Here is a 23149-nt window from a genome sequence, read left to right on the forward strand (position 1 = left end):
TGCTCTCTGTTTCATCCAGTGTTGGAGACTGTGAGGGTTAGAGGGAAGAAGAGGATGAGAATAGGTGAGAAACAAAAGGAAATTACCTCCCATTTTTCATTTGATGGTTTGAATTCTATTGTAGTCCTTCAGAGCAAATGCAAACACAATGGAGCACCCTTCCTGCCTCTCCCTTCTACCCTCTTCTCTATTTCTTTGTGTCTCCCATTCTTTCTTTTAAAAATCTTTTATTGTGATGCAATTTTAAAAATATAACTGGCACCTCTCAATGACTTCCCTTTCCCTAGGATATGCTGTATGAGCTTTTATATCTTAGAATCGATAATCAGAGCATCATCTATTGTTTTGTTGATTGGCTAGATTTAAGAAAGTGTTAATGATGCAGATTAAACTCAAAAGGGTGTTTGTGCATATGTTTTTTTTTCTAACTCAGAAAGCCAGATAGCTAAACATTACCAGCTTACCCCTGTATTACTATGTAAACATTGCTTCACCTCAGCAGAAGTACAGTAGAGGGCAAGGGGAATAAAATCATCTCTACATTAGAGGTCTAGTGACTGTAGACTACTACTACTACTACTACTACTACTACTACTACTACTACTATTACTACTACTACTACTACTACTAATAATAATAATAAGTGATATTTTTATAGTGCTTTGAGATTCACAAAGTGCCTTATACTCCATTACCTCATTTGAGACTCACAATTCCCCTGCCTTATCCCCTAAACCTCTCTTGTAAGGAAGGAATAGTTAAGAAAAACAAATCAACAAATTAGTCTCTTCTCAAAATGTATGCCTTATTTAATTGTCTTAGTTTGTCCAGAGGCAGAGACATACTTGACTACAAGTGGATCTACCTCCCTCAAGTCTCTCCCCACTCTATCCTCCATTCAGTTACTAAAGAGATTTTTCTAAAGCATATGTCCAATGTTGTCAATCCCCTCCATCCCCACTCAATACTCCCTCAATACTCAAGGCTCTCTCTATTGCCTCTAAGACTAAATTTTGAAGAAACTGCTAACTCTGAATAATCTAGAAGCTAGAAGAATGCTTCTGGTCTGGCCAGTGGTTACAGACTTCAGGTTAGGAATCCTAATTCCAACTTCTTCATTTTACAGATGAAGAAACTGATCCCTCAGATGAAGCAGAGCAACATGGGGAGACTCTTTAATAACAAGTAGGGTAGTTCGACAAGAGAATAGCTACCTTAAGCAGATTTTGTCCATGTCCAAGTAGATATTGGTAGGTCCTCCTGCTTAGAGGATATTGCATTGGAGGAAAGAGAGACAACAAGGCCTCATTCTAATGCTTTCCCTCTCTATTGCAAACCTTGTTCTAATACATTCTCTACCCTTGCTCTTTTATTAGCTTGCTTTTGGGTTTGCCAGAGATACTCCCACTGTATTCAGTCCTAGGTAGTTGGTTGTGGACCTGCTTTCCTTTCCTTCCCTTCACCTCCTGTCCCCCCAATTGACATATCTCTATTCATCTCTATGTGTAGGGACTCTGCTGATCATACAGAGGTCTGTACAGAGTTTTTCTGTAGGGTTTGATTTTATTTTTTGGTATGTCACTTGTTTGTATGGGGAAAAGCACATATGTTATGTACCTTTAGAAGCAGGTCAAAGAATCATGAAGTACATTTTACCTGGATCTTTGGTCATTTTTCAATTGTGTCCAGCTCTTTCTGACCCTATTTGGGGTTTTCTTAGCAAAGATGCTGGAGTGGTTTACCATTTCTTTCTCCAGTTCACTTTACAGATGAGGAAACTGAGGTAAACAAGGTTAAGTGATTTGCTCAGGGTCACATAGCTAGTAAGTATCTGAGGCTAGATTTGAATTCCTGAAGATAAATCTTCTTGACTTTAGGTCTCATTCTATCCACCTAGCTGCCCATGTTATCTAGAAAGCATGTGTATATATAAGTAGATAAATAGCTCTGAGGTGATACAGTGGATAGAGTGCTTTATTTGGTGTCAGAATAGCTTGAGTTTAACTATGGCCAGCTTAACCTCTGTCTGCCTCAATTTCCTCATCTGTCAACTGGAGATAATAATAATAACAATATCTGTGGCTCAGGGTGTTTGGAACCTCAAGAGATATAAAATATTAAAACATTTCCCATGCTTTACAGTGCCATATCTAGCTATTATAGCTATTGTTACCAGGGCCATGATTTCCCCTTTTCAGAAACTAAATTTACTAATTATTTCTTTATTTTTCAGTCATTTCAATCCAATCTGATTCTGAGGTTTTTCTTGGCAAAAATACTTGAATGGTTTGTCATTTCCTTATCCAGTTCATTTTTACAGATGAGGAAACTGAGACAAATAGAGTTAAGTGACTTGCCCAGTGTTACATAGTTGGTAAGTGTCTGAGGTCCAATTTGAACTCAGGGAGATTAGTCATTTTGACTCCAGATCTGGTACTCTATTCACTATGTCACCTAGCTACTCTATTATTCCTTAACTCCCTTTCTCTCCTTCCAGCCCCCCACCCCATCACCATTTAATTCAACAAGCATTTATTAAATTCTCACTATATGCCAAACAATGCTAGACTTAGGGGATACAAAGTCAAAAATTAAATAATTTCTGTTCCCATGTAGTTTATATATTACAAAAACAAAATGCATACAAGCAAATAGAGAATATGCCAAAGTAATAAGATATTTCTGGAGGTGGGGTGAGTGAAAGATATACCAACTGGGTCTTGAAGTAAGCTAAGATTCTAAGAGATAAGGGCAGGGAAGGAGAATATTCTAGTCCTGGTTTATAGCCTCATATCCCTAGCTCTAGATTCAGTGTTCAGGGTTTACTTTCTAGCAACCATGATTACTTCCTCCTCCTTTTCACCACACATAGTATCTGAGTTATATCTCTCCTGTACTAATGAGATAAACAACATAACTTATGGCAGACCCTGTTATTTCCTCTATAAGCAAAAGGCTGGATATGAATGTATTTGCCCTCTAAAGGTACAATTGCCCCAGTCAGGCCAGAAAGGCAGAAACCATACTTGGAGCCCCCCCCCCCCAAGAGAGTTTCTGTGGATATTAGGTCATCAAGTGAAGGTTGGATTCAAAGCAGACATTCTAGGGAGATCTGTTTCCAAAGCCCTTTGGGGGAACAAGGGTCAGAGAGCTCAACTCTCTATTGTGCAAGCTCCTCCTGTCTACTTCTTCAAACTAAGACTTGGACTGCATTCCAAACTGACTCAATAACACTTAGCAGACAAACCAAAGTGATAGGCAGAACCCATGAGGTTTCAGGGATGTTACTTCCTTTAAGCGAAATTTAAGGTAAACTGGTAAGTTAGGGCTAGTTTTTTCTTTCTTTCTTAAGAATATGAGGGTCAGGTTAATAGTTTGTGAAATCAGGAGAGTAGGTTGGAACTCTTAATCCTAATCTCCTTTTAGTTGATAGATTCTTGGGTTGACCTGGGTCTGAATGGGTATTTCACAGGAATACAAGAGCAACAGTTTAAGTGGCCATTTATTTTACTTTGTTCCTAAAAACCAACTGTGATCTTGAGTTTGCATTGAGAATGGGGTGACCTGGAGCTTCCCTAAGATGGTTCTTTGCTTTTATTGATAGTATCCATTGGAATATGGTCTGAAACTAGTCTTTTTTTTTTTAATGCTTTTTAGATGCTGTTAAAAATGACTTCTCAGTGGCTCCACTGAAAGCAGAACCCTCTCTTGTAACAAAAATACAGTTAAAACAAACAAACATATTGGCTGTGTCTGATAACATATGGCCAACATTTTGCACCTACATTCCATTATCTTTCTAAAGAGAGGCCAGAGGCATGCTTCCCATCTGTCTTCTGAAATTATGACTGGTCACCATTTTGAAGACCTTCAGTATTTTTCTTTTATATTATTAGCATTATTAATATATTATATTTTATATTATAAAATGATTTTATATTATTATTATTATTACATTGTCAGGGTCATTGTATGAGTTTTTCTTCTGGGGTTTTGCTTAATTAACTCTGCATCAATTCATTTGAGTATTCCCAAGTTTCTCTGAGTGCTTTGCCTTCATCATTTCTTGGGATTTCTTTTGATAGGATATTCCAATTCTTAAGGATACGGACAGGGACCTGTAATTTCACTGGTGTAAGGGAGCTCCCATGTGAGGAAACTCCCTGTACTGATGCAGGTAGGCATTTTCTCTGTAATTTATAGTCTTAGTTGCCTAGAGCAAACATTCTACCTATCCTGTGAGTAGGCACAGCTGAACAAGAATGTTCCAATGTAATTGGGAAATATTTAACAAAATAAATAAAATGCAATAAAACATAACATTACATTTAAAAAATAAATCAATATGTCAGCAGCAGGCTCCTGTTTCTAATTGAGTTTAACACTACAAGTCTAGATCAGTGATGGGAAATAGAAATAGAAAGGGGATCCCTGCAGGCTGCACATTGACTTTTGTGGTTTGTTGTTGTCCAGTAATTTCAATTGTGTCCAAGCCTTCATGACTCCATCTGGAGTTTTCTTGGCAAAGTTCTTGGAGTGGTTTGCCATTTCCTTCTCCAACTCATTTTACAGAGGAGAAAACGGAGGCAAACAGAGTTAAACGACTTGCCCAGGGTCACACAGCTAGGAAATGTCTGAGGTCAGATTTAAAAATGAATTTTTTCCTGACTCCAGGTTCAGCACTGTATCCACTGTGCCACCTACCTATATATATATTGACTTAGAAAATCACAAATTCATAATAGTTATATTGTATTATATTTTTATTTATTTTGTTAAATTTTCCCTAATTACATTTTATTCTGGATCCTACACACAAGTATTTTGGGTACTGCATGAGGCCTATAGTTTTGGCACCATGAGTTTTATACCTCTGGCTAGGGTACTGAGAAGTTAATTAAGTGAAATGACCAGGGTTTCCCAGTATGTGTCCACAATGGGGCTTGAACCTAGTCATCTTAGCTTTGAGACAAGTATCTTATCAATCAAACTGCTTCTCTTAGTCTTCTTAGCTATATTTAAAACTCTGATCTATAGATAGGAGATGTTTGAATTTTTTTGAACCAGGTTCAAGGCCGCTAGAATAGCAATTGCTCTTAATTCTTGCTCTCTACCCCCTTCATCAATCCCCTTTGCCCTCCTCACCCTGGGGGGGGGGGGGGGATAGCCCTCTGTTCCTGATTCTATTCCCATAATTTTTGCCTTTATATATTACATTTGCCAATCATTCTCTTTCAGGTCTTTGCTACAACAAAAATATTGCTAAAATTTTAATTTATTGCTTGAAAAAGTGGTGCCTAATTAGTGAATATGGTATAATTAGTAGTTCAGTGGATAGAGTACTGGATCTAGAGTAAGAAAGACTCATCTCTCTGAGTTCAAATCTGACCTCAGACAGTTAAGTGTGTGACCCCAGGCAAGTCATTTAACCTGGTTTGCCTCAGTTTCCTCAGCTGTAAAATGAGCTGAAGAAGGAAATGGCACCTCAATATTTTTGCCAAGAAAACCCTGATTGGGGTCAGTAGAGTCCAACACAACTGAAATGATGAACTAACAAAAAATTAGTGGATAGTACACTGGATTTAGAGTCAGGAAGACCTCATTTGGAATCTGGCCTCAGACATTAGCTATATGACCCTGGGTAAATCACTTAACCCCTCGATATAGCTCAGTTTCTTCACCTGTAAAATGAAAATGATACTAAATAGCACTAAACTCATAAGGTTATTGTGAGGACCAAATGAGACAATGGGTTCTTCAAACTCTAAGGTACTTTTATAAATGGACCTTTTCCTTTGTCTTTGACCTACTTGCCTATATGCTAGCCTCAGATTTAAGAAATGTACTTTTGGGGCAGCTAGGTGGCACAGTGGATAGAGCACTGGCCCCGGAATCAGGAGGACCTGAGTTCAAATCCAACCTCAGACACTCAATACTTATCTAGCTGTGTGACCTTGTACAAGTCACTTAATTTCATTGCCTTGCCCCCTCCATAATAATAAAAGGGACCAAACCAACATTTTAAATAAAAAAAGAAATGTACTTTCTAAGTCAGTTCTGAGTCTTCTCAAAGTCTGAGGCTCAGCTTGCTGGGCTTGGACTGAACCATTCCCAAATCTAGAAGGAGCCCAAAACCAAGCCATCTTCATCAGAGTTTTCAGGACAATGGAATGTCCCATGTGTAGAACCCTTGGTTGAATGAAATCCAACCTGCCTGTAAGAGAGGCCAACTCTTTACAATATAGTCAACAAAAGTAATAGTACTCCCCACAGCTGAAACTCATGTATAAATAAGATCAAGGGCAGTAATGAAGGTTAGTGTCAAGATGGAAGGCCTAGTCCAATTGTGAGGGCCCCCAAAAAGTGCTGACATGTTTATTGACATAAATCAAATTTTGAACTTTCTTCCTATGAACTTTTTATTCAGAGCTCAAAACCACTCAGATACCCAATTCCTTAACTCCTTGTCTGACTTTTTACCACATTTACCTGGTTTATGTTTGCCTTTTGGAATCTTGTATTCCTTCATTGCTTACTAATTTTTTCAGATGATGGATATGCCTGATAGTCTGTGGCTCCCACTTGTTTGCTAGCATACATGTCCCTGGCTTGTTTCTGATCTCTCAGTCCTGGAACCAATATTACTATAGACAAATGCATCTAGAGTCATCTCCCCATTCCAAGGAGGGATCATGGTCACAAACCTCTGCCAGAACCCTAACCACAGTTGGATCAGTGTGTCAAACTCTTTATATTGACTCTCCAGCTTTATGTCTTGTCTTTGGGGCTCAGTGTTCCCTGACTGTGAAATAGGAACAGATTCTCAGGACCTATTATACGAAGGCACATGGCATGTTATAGCAAAATAAAATGTCTTAAAGTCTCTAAAATGACAAACTTCACTCAAGCTTGTGCTGATATGAATTTCTTTTTTTGTTTGTTTTAATTTTTTACCTTTAAATCATATGGAACAGAAGAGAAATAATAACAGCTTTTGAAATATTTGACTTTCAAAATTGATTACAGTCTTTTAGACTGGGAGGGTAGAAGCATTTCTTGATTGATGGCATTGATAATAGCATTCCTACTGAGGCACTGTGAGGTTTAGAAAGTACTCCTTTCACCATGTCTCTAAGTGGAAGGGAGTTCTGTTGTTCAGTTATTTTGGCTATGTCTGACTGCGATTCCATTTTGAGTTTTCATGGCAGAGATACTAGAATGATTTGGCATTTTCTTTCCTAGCTAATTTTTACAGGGTGAAGTGACTTGTTCAGAGTCACACAGCGAGTATTGTCTGAAGCTTGATTTGAATTCAGTGAGATGAGTCTTTCTGACTCCAGGCCTGACATTCTATCCTGTGTGTCACCTGCCTGTGGTAAGAAGAAGGGCCATTACCTTCATTTAGTAGTTGTGATCTCCATCTGTACAGCCTGGAGAGATAAGTCTTGGAGTCAGGATGGTACACATAGTGCATATGTAACCATGGAAAAGTTATTTAATCTCTCTGTGTCCTAGGCTGTAGGTTGTTTGGAGGCATATAAGGTTCCTTCTAGTTTTAAATTCTATAATCCTAAATTTTAAAACTAGTACCTTCTGCATTGGTAGAGATATACCAGAAGTCTTAAGATCAGCTAACTTTCCCAAGTGTAACCAGAACTAGATTTAAATATAATTAGGTAACATTTGACAAAATAAAAATACAATATAACATAGATAATTTTGTAGGCTCTTCTAAGTCCCACAGGCAGGGATTCTTATATAAGGTTTTAGCAAATCCTGTTTCTATTTGAGTTTGATGTCCCACACCAATGAAATTACAGATCCAATCCAGTCCAGCTAGGTGGTACATTATGAGAGTATCTAGGCCTGAAGTTACTCACCTGAAGGCAAATTTTACTATAGATCCTGCTAACTGTATGGCCCTAGGCAAGTCACTTCATCTCTGACTGCCTCAGTTTCCTCAACTGTAAAGCAGAGATAATAATAACTCCTTCCTCTTAGGATTTTTTTCAAGGATTGAATGAGATAATATTTATAAAGCACTTTAGCTAGTGCTTCTCACATATTAGGTGCTTAATAAAGGCTTGTTTCCTTCTCTCTCTCTCTCTCTCTCTGTCTCTCTCTCTCTCTCTCTCTCTCTCTCTCTCCTTCCAAAAAAAGTCCAACAACCTTTCCATTTTACATGTGGGATAATTGAGTCTCAATTAGATGGGTGAAGTGACTTACCTAAAGAATGACTAAGTATCAGAAATGGTCTTCTGGAGCTGTTAGGTGGCATAGTGGATAGAACACTGGCCCTGGAGTCAGGAGTACCTGAGTTCAAATCCAGCCTCAAACATTTAATAATTACCTAGCTATGTGGCCTTGGGCAAGTCAGTTAACCCCATTGCCTTGCAAAAACCTAAAAAAAAAAGAAAGAAATGGTCTTCTGATATGTACAATGTTATTGCCTGGGAATGAAAGGCTTGCCTCTTTTGTTGCTCTGAAGTGGCTTCCATATCTGATCAGAAACCAAACAGAGAGATGACTATAACCAAGAAAAACAATGGGAGGTACATAAGGTAATAACACAAGTAAATTTTTTTTAAATAAAAAGAGTCCCCGTTTAGGTCTCTCCACTCTAGATTATTTGCAGGTTACTCATATACACAGTCATGTAGATGAAACATTACTCTTGAATGTAACTAAAAAGGCCTTGCTTTTACTGACATTTTGTACAAATTAAAGTCATCTGTAGACTGGTGTTCTTCCAAGGCAAGGAGAGCAGAGACTGAGAAGTCCAAGAAACAGAAAGAGTTGATAGGAAGTCAGAAGACCTTGGTGAGAGGACATTAGTCTTGGCTTTGACACTATTAACTTGTTTGACCCTGGGCAAGTCATTTACCCAGGATCACATTCTTCATCTAGGAGAAGAGAAATTTGGGCCATATGGAGTCCCTTTCAATTCGAATATGTATTGTCTCTGCTGAATCTATATAGCATAAATCCAGTGTGGTAGTGTTAGAGAACACAGGACTAAGAGTCAGGAGAAACCAGTTCAGATCTTATGTCTGTCAAAAACTGGGCAAGTATCTTTCCCTTTATAAACTTTACTTTTTTCATTTGTAAATTGAGGGGAAGGGAGGTGTTGAATGATTCCATGATTCCTAAGTTTCCTTCTAGTTCTGGCATTCAGTGATTTCATTTCACACTTTGTCTTGTTTCATTGTCAGGCCTAGCTCCTGGGCAGCTGTACACCTACCCTGCCCGCTGCTGGCGCAAGAAGAGACGACTGCACCCACCTGAAGACCCAAAGCTGAGGCTGCTGGAGATAAAACCTGGTCAGTATACTTAGGATCTCAGCTGTGCTGACCCTGGGCCGGAGGTGGAGGAGGAAGGGGGGTGGGGGGCGTTTGGGGGAAGAGAGAGGAGAGAGTGGGAAGGGAGAACAGCTATTGTCCCCTGCCCTCTCCTCTTCTGCTTTTGTTTGTTGATGCTGCAGGAATTAGTTTCTTCATTAGCAGCACAAAAAAATGACCGAATGACCAGGTAACCTAATTAAATGTGGATATATAGGAGTGCATATAGGTTTGCTCATGTGGCTAAGGACTTATGCTTGTGAATGCATATGAAATAATCTCTCTCTCTGGCTCTCCCTCTCTTTCCTCTTCCTATTCTTTTCTCTCTTCCCCCTCCCATCTTCCCCTTTCTTCCCTTCTGTCTTTCTCCTCTCCTCTCTCTTTCTCCTCTCAAATCTTTTTCTCTCCTTCCCTTCTCCCTCTCTCTTCCTCCCCCTTCTTTCATTGTTTTTTTCCATATTCCTGGCTCTGCTTATCCTTAGATTAATAGGGAGAAATAGAGTGAGAACAGATCCTAAGCAAATCTGTCAGGACACATCTAGGAGAGCTGCAGCTAGGTCAGAGAGTAGAATGTCCTTCCCCTTGCTTGCAACCTCTATAAACTGTCTGAATCCTAGATTATGTGTTTTAAGGTGGAAACACACACACAGACACACACACACACAGACACACAAACTCTGTTTTTCTTTGAGGACTGCTGCTGAAGCTTCCCAGAGAGAGGGGATCAGTTCACAAATAAACAGATCCCAACATAGGAAACAGAAATGGAGATACCCCTGGGAAGGTAACAGAACTGCTCAGGAATATCTAGGATAAATTGGTTGATTTAAACCAATGCTTACTATTATTAGTTATATTACTTGACTGTTAACTCCTACTTTGGCCCTTTTCAGAGTAGTCTCTAGGGTTTAGCAAATCAGAGCAAGTTGACTGAGACTTTGGGAACCAAGTGAACAGAACTTTGAAATGACTTGGCTGTGTGTGTGTGTGTGTGTGTGTGTGTGTGTGTGTGTGTGGTGTGAAATGCTCTCAGCTAGTGCTACAAAAGCAAAAAAAGCTTGAGGTACTTATGAAAAAATTTCAATTTAGCCTTCCTGTCTCCTTTCTCATCACCCATCTTGCGCAGGTGAGATAGAGGTTGGCCATCAGACAAGGCGTTTTTCCTCCATTCTCCCTTTCCACTTTCATCCCTCAAGCTGTCCCCCCCCCCCCCCCCGCTTAAATGCTTCCATTGGTATTTTCCTTAATATTTGTACCCTTTGTTCCATCCATCAAGGCTGTATAACTCTTGGCTAGACTTCACCTGTATAAAAATTTCTTGGGGAGGATGGGAGGTGGTCGGATACACAAAAATTTGGCTCAGGTTCTTAAAATTGCTTCTAGGTAGGGGGTGGCTAGGTGGTGCGGTGGATAGAGCACCAGCCCTGGAGTCAACACTGCCTGAGTTCAAATCTGACCTCAGATACTTAATAATTACCTAGCTGTGTGGCCTTGGGCAAGCCACTCTAACCCCCATTGCCTTGCAAAAACTAAAAAAAAAATTGTAGGTAGTCAGTCTTGCAGTGGGTCTGCAAAGGCACAATGATATCCCAAGTCACTTAAAAGGTTATTCATGAAAAACATATTAGTACAATGTAGGTGACACATAAAAGTCCTGCCACCAGATAGTGTGAAGTCAGGTAATTCTCTTGCCAAGTTTATATAAGTGGTTGATTCTTCATTTAGAGGGATGCCCTCTCTTAGTCCTCTGATGGGTGCCTTCTGCCTCTGTAAGGAGGTGATGGGCAGGGCAGCTCTCTTGTGGACCTCTGGTAAGGTTCACAGTGACCCCTGGTGGTTCATGTAACAGTTTGTGTCTGGGTAGTTCAGCTATTAGGGTGATTGGCATCATTCAATTAAAAAAACCCAACCCCAACACCTACAGCTGTCCCCTAGAGTAGGTTTTCCTAACATTTCTTGTCTGGTAAACAATTAAGGCATATTAATCAAATTCCACCATAAAATCCTCAACCCTATTCTTATAATGTTAAAACTGTTATCTGAGACTGACCTCTCTGGTTATTATCTGGATTCCTTTTGGAAAGCTCCAGTTCCCTGGCTATTGGCTGTATTCTTCTATCAGCTTTCATTGGTGGTGTGATTTCACCTAATCTCAAGTTTTCATGGCATCAATCAATTAATATTTATCAAGGACCTATAAGGTTTATGTCAAGCCCCATACTAAGCACTGGACATTCAAAGATAAATAAAACTGTCCCTGCCCTCAGGGAGTTTACATTATACTGGGAAAGTATTAAAATGCACACAAAGCAAATAAAAATCTATAAAAATAAATAAAAGTGAATTTTGGCACTTGTTTAGTCATGTCAGACTCTTTGAGACCCCATTTGGGGTTTTCTTGGCAAAGCTACTGGAGTGGTTTGCCATTCCCTTCTCCAACTCATTTTACAGATGAGGAAACTGAGGTGAATAGAATTAAATGACTTGCCCAGCTAGTAAGTATCTGAACTCAGGTACTTCTGACTCCAGGGCTGGCACTCTCTCCATTGTGCCACTTAGATGTCTTCTTGAAATCAAATCTAGCCTTGGACAATTCCTAGCTGTGTGACCCTGAGCAATCTACTAAATGCTTGCCTCAGTTTCCATATCTGTAAAATGAACTGGAAAGAGAAATGACAAACATCTCCAGTACTTTTGCCAAGAAATTCAAATAGGATCATGGAGAGTCCTACACTGACATGAATGAACAACAAAATTTGTGTATGTGTGTGTGTGTGTGTGTGTGTGTGTGTGTGTGTGTGTGTGTGTAGGGAGAGGATTGAACAAAAAGGTGTAGAACTTGACAAATCATTGAAGTAGAAGTGAATTTCTTTTTCCTGACCATTGGTGACCCATCACCTCTAACTTGTTCTCAGAATTTTTCCTTTCTTCCCTTATTGCTCTCAGGTTCTGTGGCTACCCTGAAATAAGCAGAAATAGGAGTAGAAAACATTTTGCCCCACATTACCTAGAAGGCAGGACTGAAAACCCTCACATATCAAGTGATAAGCTTTCAAATCACACCTCTAACATTATGGAATTTAAAAAAGGAAAGAGAAAGTAAATATCTCTAAGTATCTTTAAATATATTTGAAAGCAAACAAGTAAAAAAAATTATCAGGTCTAAGTGTTGGTAGATAGTGGGATGCTATAAATAGTAGTCTTAAGATGGCTTTGAGTTAAAGTGGTGTCAAACTGAAATAGAAACTAGGGTGTCCTACAGGAAACACATTGACTTAGAAATTCCACAGATTAACATGAGTTATGTTCTATTGTGTTTTTATTTATTTTGTTTAAATATTTCCTAATTACCTTTTAATCTGGTTTGGGCTACATTTGGGAGTGTTGTAGGCCAGAGTCTCATATTTGACATTTCTGAATTAAATCATCTTTGAGGTCCTTCTAACTTTGAGACTATTGTGATTCTATATGAATATTTTTTTTGGGCATTGAATTATAGATTTAGAGCTGTAAGGGACCTTAGAAGTCACTGAGTCCAAACCCTAATTTACAGATATGGAAAATAGAGAGAGATTAAGTAACTTGCCCAGGATCAAGCAGCAAATGGTATCTAAAGGCAGTATTTAAACTCAATTCTAGTTGCTATATAGCATTTCCTCTTATGGCCTCAAGACTATGCATTTTTGCTCATGAATTCTCATTAAGAAAGCAATTTTTCTTATATGTGAAAATTATATGTGATTACAAATGTATATGTGTATGTGTGTGTATGTGTGTGTATATGTGTGCGCATGTTGTACATGGGGCATTGTAAGACTGAGAATGTATTTTGTGGATGGAGGATTGGAATTGTGATTCATTAAATCCAGCCTTGCCAATGTGAAAATTGGTTTCCCTTGGAAATACAATGACCCTGACCCAGGGGAGGTTTGGAGTAATGGCTAGAAAAGGATGTGTTGGATCTTCTGAAACAACATGGTGGTCATCTCTGTGGAAAGCCTGGCTTCCTTAGATCAATCAACTGCCGTGTATATTGGCTCAGATTACGAAATTTAGGATAAAATTTCTATGCCCTTCAACTCAACAATTTTGTCTTCTTTTTTTAAAATAATTTTTAAATTGTTTGTGATGATTGAGTATGTGAAAGGAATAAAAGCCTAGCTCTGACTGTGAGAAACCTCTCTACTTCCTACCTAAGAATTTTTGTTACAATCCTCATGCTATCCCTGAGATATTCTTACATAGTCCCAATTTGCAACATTGGTACTTAAGTTTTGCAGGCTGGGTCCTTTGGGAGTTGGGGTACACTGTGGATACCCATTCCTAAAATTGTAGACCTCTCACCAGTGTGATTCCACTTAATAGTAATTTGTACAATTTGCCCTTATCAAAGGCATTTATTAAGATGGCATAGTAAAAACAATAGCTATAAAAGGCTGTTTACTTTTCTGGTACTGCTAAATCCTCTAGTTTTTTTTTTCTTTCCCTATGCATCCCTGTTCTCTGCAGCCCATCTCTCATTTGCCAGAGCTAGCTGTCTCTAGCGTCCATAGCCAGCTCTTTTGTCTACATGCCTGGGTTCATGCTTTTTGGTGTTATTTCTGGCCTCCATGTATTTGTCTGTGCCTAGAATTCTCTTAAACTAACTGTGATATTTGAATGGGGGGAGAGATTTTCTTTCTAGGAAAAGTAACACAAGTTGCTAGATGACATATATGGGCCAATGCAAGTGAGTTGGTGAGGAGAGAAAAATCCTCTTTCACCTTTCAAGTATTTTCCAATGGTAATTCTGGGCTTATACTCCCCATAACTGTGGTAGGGTTAGTAATTTCAGTACCCTCTAGAGGTGTGGTCAAATGTTGTTTGATTAATTCTAAATTAGACCTCTAATTGCATTAGTGAAAAATGTGGATATCTGTAAAGGGATGAGTTTTTACCATTTCATAGCTCAATCCTGTCAACTCCTTTGAATTTCTCTGTGACTATGTGACTATCATTCCTGGTGCCTGTGTACTTCACCAGAAATAAAAAGTCAAACTTTGATAGATCTTGTAACTGAAGTATGTCACCTCTGCTCAGATTAGCACAGAACTAAAGCTAGAAGGAGTTTGGATACATTTAAAGCAGCATTCACCAACTGTGGCTGAAGGTCTATTTGTGGTCTGATGGTTTTTCTTATGGGACCCTGTCTTTTTTTTCTGTCTTGTGTTTAGCATCCTTTTGGTTTATGGAATCCAGGGTGTGGATGAAACAGGAATGTATAGGAAGATTAAAGAAAATCCCTAAGTAACTGCCTTTGTGGTAGCTATAAAAGTACTTTAGGTTAGAAATTGTCTGTACATAGACCACATAGTCGATAGAGGCACATGTATATAAAATTTGTTACTCTCTCAGCTGTTTCACTGATTCTATAGAGGTCCTTGGGAACACTTAAGTGTATACCACCTTTGTAAAGGGATTCAGGAAAGGGAAAGCATTCAATCATTTAATAAGTATTCATCAGACAACTGCTGTGTGACAGACACTGTGCTAGATCCTAGGGATACAGGGGCAAAACTGAAGCATTTCTTGTTTTTCAGGAAGCTTACATTCTATGGGGGAAACACAAGTAATTACAAAGTGCTTTTAGGAGGGAGACCTCTGATACCTGGGGGAAGTGGTAAAAGCCTCATGGAAGAGGTGGCACTTGGAAAAAACCTTGAAGAAAACTAGGGATTGTGAGAAGTTATTAATTAAATCCTTCTTGACCTCCTATCCTCTGTCTAGAACTATAAGTGACTAAAGAGCAACAGAAACTTATAGCACTTTACAATATAGAACCAAAGGTATCATTGCCTCATTGAAGAAGAGCAAACTAAGGCCCAGAGAAGGTAAAATGACTTGTCTGAGGTCACACAGCTAATTAGTGCCCAAGTTCTAAGGCTAGGACACAGGTCTCATTGAGTTCCTTTTCCCTCTGGAACTCCCTCCCTCCCTAGAAGGGCAGACCATTTATTCTAAAGAGAAGCAATAGCTCCAAATAACACAGAGGGGGAGAATACAGGACCAAGGACAGTTTCCTGATCAACAACATCTCAGGAGTTGGGTAGCAGATTCAAATAAGCAAACCAATGAGAACATCTTTAACCACTGCTTCTGTAGTCAATTAGAGATGTTCTCTCAGAATGTGTTCTTGCACTTTGAGTTTTGAACAATTGTTACTGCAGTTATTTTTTGGATCTTCTCCTACCTATGATTCTTTTGGCACTGTTTCACAGGGAATGGAGAGAGGAGGGTAAGTGCCTTGTGGTTTGTTATCATAATGTAGCAGATTAATTCATTAGCTAATTATCTTTAAGGGTCAGCAAGGTAGCATGATGAACAGAGTGCTGGACCTAGAATCTGAAGATTGGAGTTCAAATCCAGCTTCAGACACTTTTTAGCTGTGTGACCATAGGCAAATGTGATCTGTTTGCCTCAGTTTCCTTGCTTGTAAAATGAACTGGAATAGGAATGGCAAAAGTACTCCACTGTCATTGTCAAGAAAATTCCTAATGGGGTCAGAAGAATCAGACATAAATGAAAAACAACTGAATAGAAACAGTATGAAAGGATTCGATGTATATGGTGTTGTACCTGCTGCCGAGAACTTTGAATGCTAGGATAAGAAATTTGAATATAAGCTAGTAGGTAGTAGGGAGTTATTGATGGGTTTTGAGCAAAGAAATGATATGAAGAGATCTATAAAATGGTATGATGTCTGGTAGTATTGTGAAGGATGATTTGGAGTGGGAAGAGAGTGAGATTAACACTTAAGGTGGCTGAGAAAGGAGACTATAGTACCAGGTTGACTGATAATGAAGTTTTTATACTAAAATGAAGGCAATAAGACTAGGGTAGAGAGGACTTATGTGAAAGACATTGCGAAATAGAAATAATGGATTTTGGTAACTGAATGGATATAAGGAGTGAGGGAAAGGGAAGAACCAGAGATAACTCCAAGGTTTTAAATATGGGATTTTGAGTTTATATAGTTGAGCCACTGACAAATGATGAAGTTAAGAAGGGAGAGCAGTTTATGGGAAAATAAAATAAGCTTTATTTTATACTTGTTTAGCTTGATGTGCTAATGAAACATTTAGCTGGACATTTCCTAAAGGCCATAGGAAATTGCAAGTTTGTAGGTCAGCTAACCATTCTTGGGAAATTATGGGAAGGAAGAGAGGTATCCCAGAAAAAGACCTGGGTAAATGTTCTGATTTTTCAAAGGACTTATTCATAAGGACTCCAAGCTGTTTGACCAATTCTGGATCCTCCTGCATTCTCTTCTATCAGCTAGCCCACATGCCCTCTTGTCTTCAAGAATAAAATCAGAAACTTTGGTAAAATTGCTGTTGGCACCTAGGAACCCTACATCTACTGTATTACCTTGATTTGCCAGTCCAGTTATATTACTGGTTATAAGTGATGACTGCTTCTTTTTCTGATTGTTTACAAATTATATTTTGTATAGAATTTCACCTATAGTGTGAGGGTTTCCATCTTCTTTCTTTTCTTTTTTTTTTAAAGTAGGGGACAATAATTTCTTGTACCCAGCCCTCTGACATATTTCCCATTTTCCATAATTTTGTGAAGATCACTGACAACAGTTCCATAAATCATATCTGCCAGTACTTTCCAGCACCCTGGTATACAGTTCATTTGGACTTTGTGACTTAAACTCATTGAGGGCAGCCAGGTGCTCTCTTCCCATTTTCTTAGGTATCTTGGAGTTTAACTCACTATTAACCATTTTTAAGTTATCCTTCCCATATTGAGGAGTGCTCTTCTTGGTAAAGAAAGCAAAGTAAAAGAAAGTTTCAATGTTTCCTTTGGTCTGATATCCTTTAGCACCATCCCATTCATTCAGAGTAACTCAACTGTATCTTCTTTGATCTTTCTTTTGCTCCCTCTGAGTTGGTCATTTAGTTGCCTGCCTGGCTATGTTAGTCTCTTTGAAGACTTCTCCCTTTTTTTCTTTATCAGAAATGTTTGCATTTTATTTAGGTTATTGAATTCTATTTATCCTTCCTTTCTTGAAATATTTGAAGTCTGTTCTCCCAAACTTAGGGAAAAATATTAAATTATTCCTGACTTTTCCCCTTCTCTAATATGAAATGTTCTACAGATCTCCATATTCCCTAGTTTACCATGTAATCCTTCTTACTGTTTAAGTCTGGATAGAAGTTCCTTTGATTTCTTCTTCCATCTTTTGAAGATGAAATGATTATTAAAGCAAGTTAAGAATTTATTGGTGTGCTTTCATTAGATGTCTTCATAGTAGCTAAAGTCCCCTATCATACATACTTCTATTCCATGTTTTAGATGTTTATTGAATTCTCTATTTATCTTGTCTAGTAATACTGTCCTGCTGAAATATTACTTTTGTGTTTCATTCTATTATTTCTTAACTCAAATACTTTTTTCTAAAATGTTTTTGCTTTGTTGATTGCTTCACATGGCTATCTCCTTGTAGGAGTCGCTCACAGCCTTTCATTTAAAAGAAGTTATGATTTATATATGAATATATATCCATATTTTATTTGATATAGATAAGTAATTCACTCTGATAAGCATTTATTAAACTTGTACTGTATATAAGACAAAGGATTTGAAATTAGAAGACTTGAATTTAAAGCTTAGTTCTATACTAAATAGTATGTGACCTTGGACAAAATCATTTCATCACTTTGGATTTCAATATCTTCATCTGAAGAAGAAAGAGGAATTGGATTATATGATCTCTAGGTTTCTTGGAGTGCCATGGAGTCAGGAAGACTAGGATCAAGTCTTGTTTTTGACATATACTAGATATATGACCAAATCAACTAATCTCTCAGTGGCTCAGGAAATTCTCTAAAAGTACAAATTATAAAAAAAGTATTTTCATTCTACATACTCATGGAACCAGACCAAAAATATTTTTATCAGAATTTCTTTGTAATTCAACGAAACAATCAACAGAGATTTAGAAAGTGCATGCTCTGTGAAAGCTATTTTCATCAAGGATGCTTTTGATATGATGAGAAAGTAGGTATATGGGCTGGTAGTTATGATAGCTTCTCAATTGATACTTTTGTCAGTAGCAATGGTCATGATTTTTTTTTCTGGTTCAATAGATCTTTCCCTTACTTTTCCAATACTTTGAGACTAGATACAATAGAGAGAGCACTGACTTTAAAATACAAGGACCTTGGGGCGGCTAGGTGGCGCAGTGGATAAAGCACTGGCCTGGCAGTCAAGAGTACCTGAGTTCAAATCCGGCCTTAGACACTTAATAATTACCTATCTGTGTGGCCTTGGGCAAGCCACTTAACCCCACAGCCTAGCAAAAACCTAAAAAAAAACCACAAGGACCCGAATTTTACTCCTGCTTCTATTTATTACTCTTTGTGGTCCTTAAATTTTTGTTTTTTTCTTATTCCTCCTCCTCCTCCTCCTTCTCTTCCTCCTCCTTTTTTTCCATCTTTCTTTTTCTTCTGAAGCAATTGGGAGTAAGTGATCTTGCTCAGGGTCACATAGCTAGTAAGATTTGAACTTAGGTTTCCTAACTCCAGGGTGGGTGCTATATCCACTGTGCCACTCAATTGCCCCACTTTCTTCATTTGTAAAATGATAAGATTGGACTAGAAGACTAAGAGTCATTCTAACTCAAAGTCTTTGACACTTCAAACCCTCAGAATTGTGTTGCACCCAGGACAGATCTTCTCAGTATCTGCTTAATTTATTTTCCCTTTTTTTGGTTTCTTTTAGTGCCATTTCCCCTTCCTCATATAGTACACTGGGGACTAGGATGTTAAAGTCCAAACATCACAATTCTGTCAATGATGGAAAATTCAACAAACATTTATTAAATATGTAATATGTGTCAGACACCGACAGTTGTTGGATATACAAAGACATAAGGGGAAAGAAACAGTCCTTGTCATCAAAGTGTATTCTACTAGTGGGAACAAGGTGTATATAGAGAAGTAATACATAATATATACAAAGGGATTATCAGCTAATAAGACATCAATACCAAGGAGAATCAGGTAGTCTGATTAATAATATTAATATTTGACTCATATCAAAGGGGGGTACTTGATCTGATCCTTGAATGAATATAAGGAGTCCAAGTCTTGTCATTTCTGTCTTTACATCTTTTGCATTTGACTCCTCTTCACTTACACTGCTACAATCTTGGTTTAAGCCTTCCCTAGATTATTGCAATAACTTCTAGTTGGTCTCCCTGCTTTGAATCTCTCTAATCCATCTTATACATGTTCCAAGGAATTTTCTTTAAGTGAAAATCTGATCATGGCCTCGTCTCTCCCTGATTCTTCCCTTTCCTCCCACCCAATACCAGGAGTTTTCCTATAATTGTTCATTTATTTTTCCATTGTATCCAATGCTATTACCCTATTTGGGGTTTTATTGGCAAGGCTATTGGAATGGTTTGTCATTTATTTCTCTACCTTATTTTACAGATATGGAACTGAGGCAAAAAGGGATAAATGACTTTCCCAGTGTCACATTACTATTTAGCATCTAAGACCAGTTTAGTATATGTATGTGTGTATATATAAATGTGTAAGGGGTGTGTGTGTGTGTGTGTGTGTGTGTGTGTGTGTGTGTGTGTGAGAGAGAGAGAGAGAGAGAGAGAGAGAGGAGTCCCTATTAGAAATAGGTAAGGTAAAGGTAAGGAGGTAAACTCCTGGCAAACCAAGTTTTAAAAATTCTTTTAACTTATATCCCCACTATATGGCACATAGTAGATATTAATAAATAGATACCTGTAGATTGCTTCTTGGAGAGTTGGAAGTATGGAAGTATGGATAGAGAATATTTGAAGCTTGTGGACAAGGGGAGGAACTTGTGTAAAGGCATGGAGATAGATGCATGAGGTCAATTTAGGTGGAATATAGAGTATATGAGAGGAAGTATGTGAAATACCTTGGAAGTCCACCCAGTTAATCCTGAATCTTCTTTTTTCAGACTTAATATCTTCTTTTCCTTTAAATTCCTTATATAGTGTGACTTAAGAGTTCCCTCACATAGGTAGCACAGGGGACAGAAATGCTGGGTCTGGAGACAGGAAGACCTGGGTTTAAATTTAGTCTCAGACAGTTATTAGCTGTGTAACTCTGGGCAAGTCACTTAACCCTGTTTGTCTCAGTATCCTCATCTGTATAATTAACTGGAGAAGGAAATGGCAAATCACTCTAGTAAAATTATTTTACCTTTGTCTCAGTTTCCTTAACTGCAATGTAAGGATAATAATAGCATCTACTTCCCATAGATGTTATGAGGATACAATAAATTGATATTTGTAAAGTACTTTAAGTACTATGTAAATAAATATTATTGTTGCTGTAATTATCATTGTTGTTAAGCTAGAGAGAGTAGTTCTAAAAAGGCAGGGAGAACAGGAAAGGCCACGGGACTTGAGACAGGGTAAATATTTTCCCAATTTTCAGGGAAGAGAATACAATTTTCAAAATATAGGACTGGCAAGTTTGACTTTGATTCCTGGAAAAATTCCAGTATGTATTGTGGAAAAAAAAATTAGGGCCACTTATTGCAGCTGAGGGCTCTCTATGTGAATTCCTACATTTGGCAGTGAAGGCACTCCAAATGAGTGATTATTTGATAAATCGGCATCTGTATCAGGAAAGGGGAAAAAAAAGAGGAGGCCCATATATGGGATTCATGTGACAGAAATAGATTTATTAACAGATATTCTTTACAGGCAGCTGGAGACAGGCAGGGGGATATTCTTCAAATCTGTATCTAGAGTGAGGTGGTAGTCTGAGCCTCAAAGTTAGCTTTTCAGTCTTTCATTTTTATACCCCCAAAAGTTCCATCCCTGACATACATTAGGGTGTCTTCTTTATTTTCAGGGGTTCCAAGATGATTATTGGGGGGGGTAGGATAGAGCAAGACTTTTTTTTATTACTTTGAGTTTGGGATTTTTGAAAGCAGTAATTGACTGAGGGTAATGAGACTATGAGATTGGATGTTTTCCATTTACTCAATATTGGCTAACAAGTTGATTATGGAGGGTTTGATATCAGATGTTGTGGAGTCATTTGGGCTCAGATGGACCAAGTTGTAACTGGGAAAACCTGGACATACTTCAGTTAGCACTAAGACAGAAGACAAAAAAAAAGAAGCAACCAAAAACCATATATGTAATCAATTAATATGAAAGTATCCTTTTTGGAGAGTTATTCTAAATGTCATTGGGTTGTTCTTTCAGAGTGAAGATCTAGAGGCTTATGGTTTTCCCTTTGGAATTTTACCTAAGATTATTAACTCATTCTCTAGGGAAAAAAATAAACTTACAATATGCAAAGATTCTAAAATGGGAATAAAGGCCTTCATTATTAACAATGCTATGTAAATATGTATAGGGCATGGATATTTTCTAGAATGAAATAGCAATTCATTTTATATTCCCCCAGAGTAAAGATGGCACTTGAAGTTACAAAATCCTACTTAAACATATTCTTCTAGAACACCATTTCTGGTTTGTTCCTCTAATGTGTACAGACTTGAAAATCCCGGGCAGTCCCCAGACTACAGCTGTTGTCTTCACTTCTAAGGATATCTATCCCTATGATCACTCTTCTTGCTTCTCTGGCTTCTGAGGTTCTATTGGTCGGCTTTTTTAGAATCAAAGACTGAAAGGCAAATACATTTACTTAGATGGAATAGCAAGAATGACAGTACAAAATGTTCTCCACATAAAACTTGGGGGCATATTGTCTCACAAATACACATATCTTCCTTGGGAAGAACAGGCTCAAACTTAGAATATGGTGACAGTGAGGTTTGATGTGTGATAATAGCAACTCAGTCTCTGTTTTTACAGGTACTGTCAATCCTTTCCTTCTTTGGACAGTCCTCAGGCAGTTTTCTTTGGGGGCAGTGTCTCTGTTGAGTTGGTTGCCCCTGTTGGATTCCCCAAGATCGACTGGTTTTCTTGGGTAACTCTCCCTTATCAAGTTTCCTCTTATTGGAAGCTACTTCCTCCTGCAAATGATTGCTATGCCGTAGCAGAGTCTTTGGAGTATAGATCTCAGCTCTCTGCTGGAGCTTGTATCTTTTTTTGGTCTGATGGTGTTTTTTTTCCCCAGATCATAGCTGTACTGGCTAAGTTGTTTGCTCAGAAAATGGGGTTGTTGCTTTCCTGTCTCAACCAGCGAGATGTTCACACCACATAAAGGGATCAAGGGTAGTTACATCTCTACAGTCATTTTAACACCTCATTAACGCCTTGTGATTACATTCTGGACTTTCTGTGACTATAATTGAGGTATGGGAGGGGTCAACTACTTCTCTTACACTCCCATATTTTATAGGAAACATCACAACTACCACAAAATAGACACTAAAAAATGAATTGCAGTTGTCATAATCTAATAGGCTCTATAACAAGGTATATGGTTAGCGACTAGTTAGAAAGAAGTGATTATAAAGAATCTACATATTTTCATTGAGAAGAGTTTATGTGATACTAATCTTTTCTTTTTTTTACAGACTGATGAAGCTGGTAGATCAGGGAAACACTATAGGTGGAATCTACCTAGATTTTAATATAACATTAAAAAACCATTTTATGTTACATGGCATGTAGATGTCTTGGTGTCTCACTATGAGGCAACACTAGATACATCTTTAGGGTGACCTTTCTCATTATTTTCTAAGACTTCAATCTCTGCCAATGAGGCAGCTAGGTGGCACAGTGGCTAGAGTACCAACCCTGGATCCAGGAGGACCTGAATTTAAATCTAATCTTGGACACTTTC

At 38.1% G+C, this 23149-nt stretch overlaps 2 protein-coding genes across 5 annotated transcripts in view; both read left to right on the forward strand.

Moving 5' to 3' along the window:
* LOC141522389 (zinc finger protein DPF3-like) overlaps positions 1-23149 on the forward strand; it is a 547867-nt gene that overhangs the window by 442255 nt on the left and 82463 nt on the right. The window lies entirely within an intron of this gene.
* Positions 1-23149, forward strand: part of LOC141522388 (zinc finger protein DPF3) — a 317782-nt gene that overhangs the window by 88554 nt on the left and 206079 nt on the right. For all 4 annotated transcript variants that reach the window (XM_074235794.1, XM_074235795.1, XM_074235796.1 and 1 more), the window contains exon 3: positions 9213-9320. In XM_074235794.1, coding sequence (XP_074091895.1) covers positions 9213-9320 — 108 coding nt within the window. The remainder of the gene's footprint in view (positions 1-9212; positions 9321-23149) is intronic.

Source organism: Macrotis lagotis, chromosome 4 (assembly GCF_037893015.1).
Source record: "Macrotis lagotis isolate mMagLag1 chromosome 4, bilby.v1.9.chrom.fasta, whole genome shotgun sequence".
Lineage (NCBI taxonomy): Eukaryota > Metazoa > Chordata > Mammalia > Peramelemorphia > Peramelidae > Macrotis > Macrotis lagotis.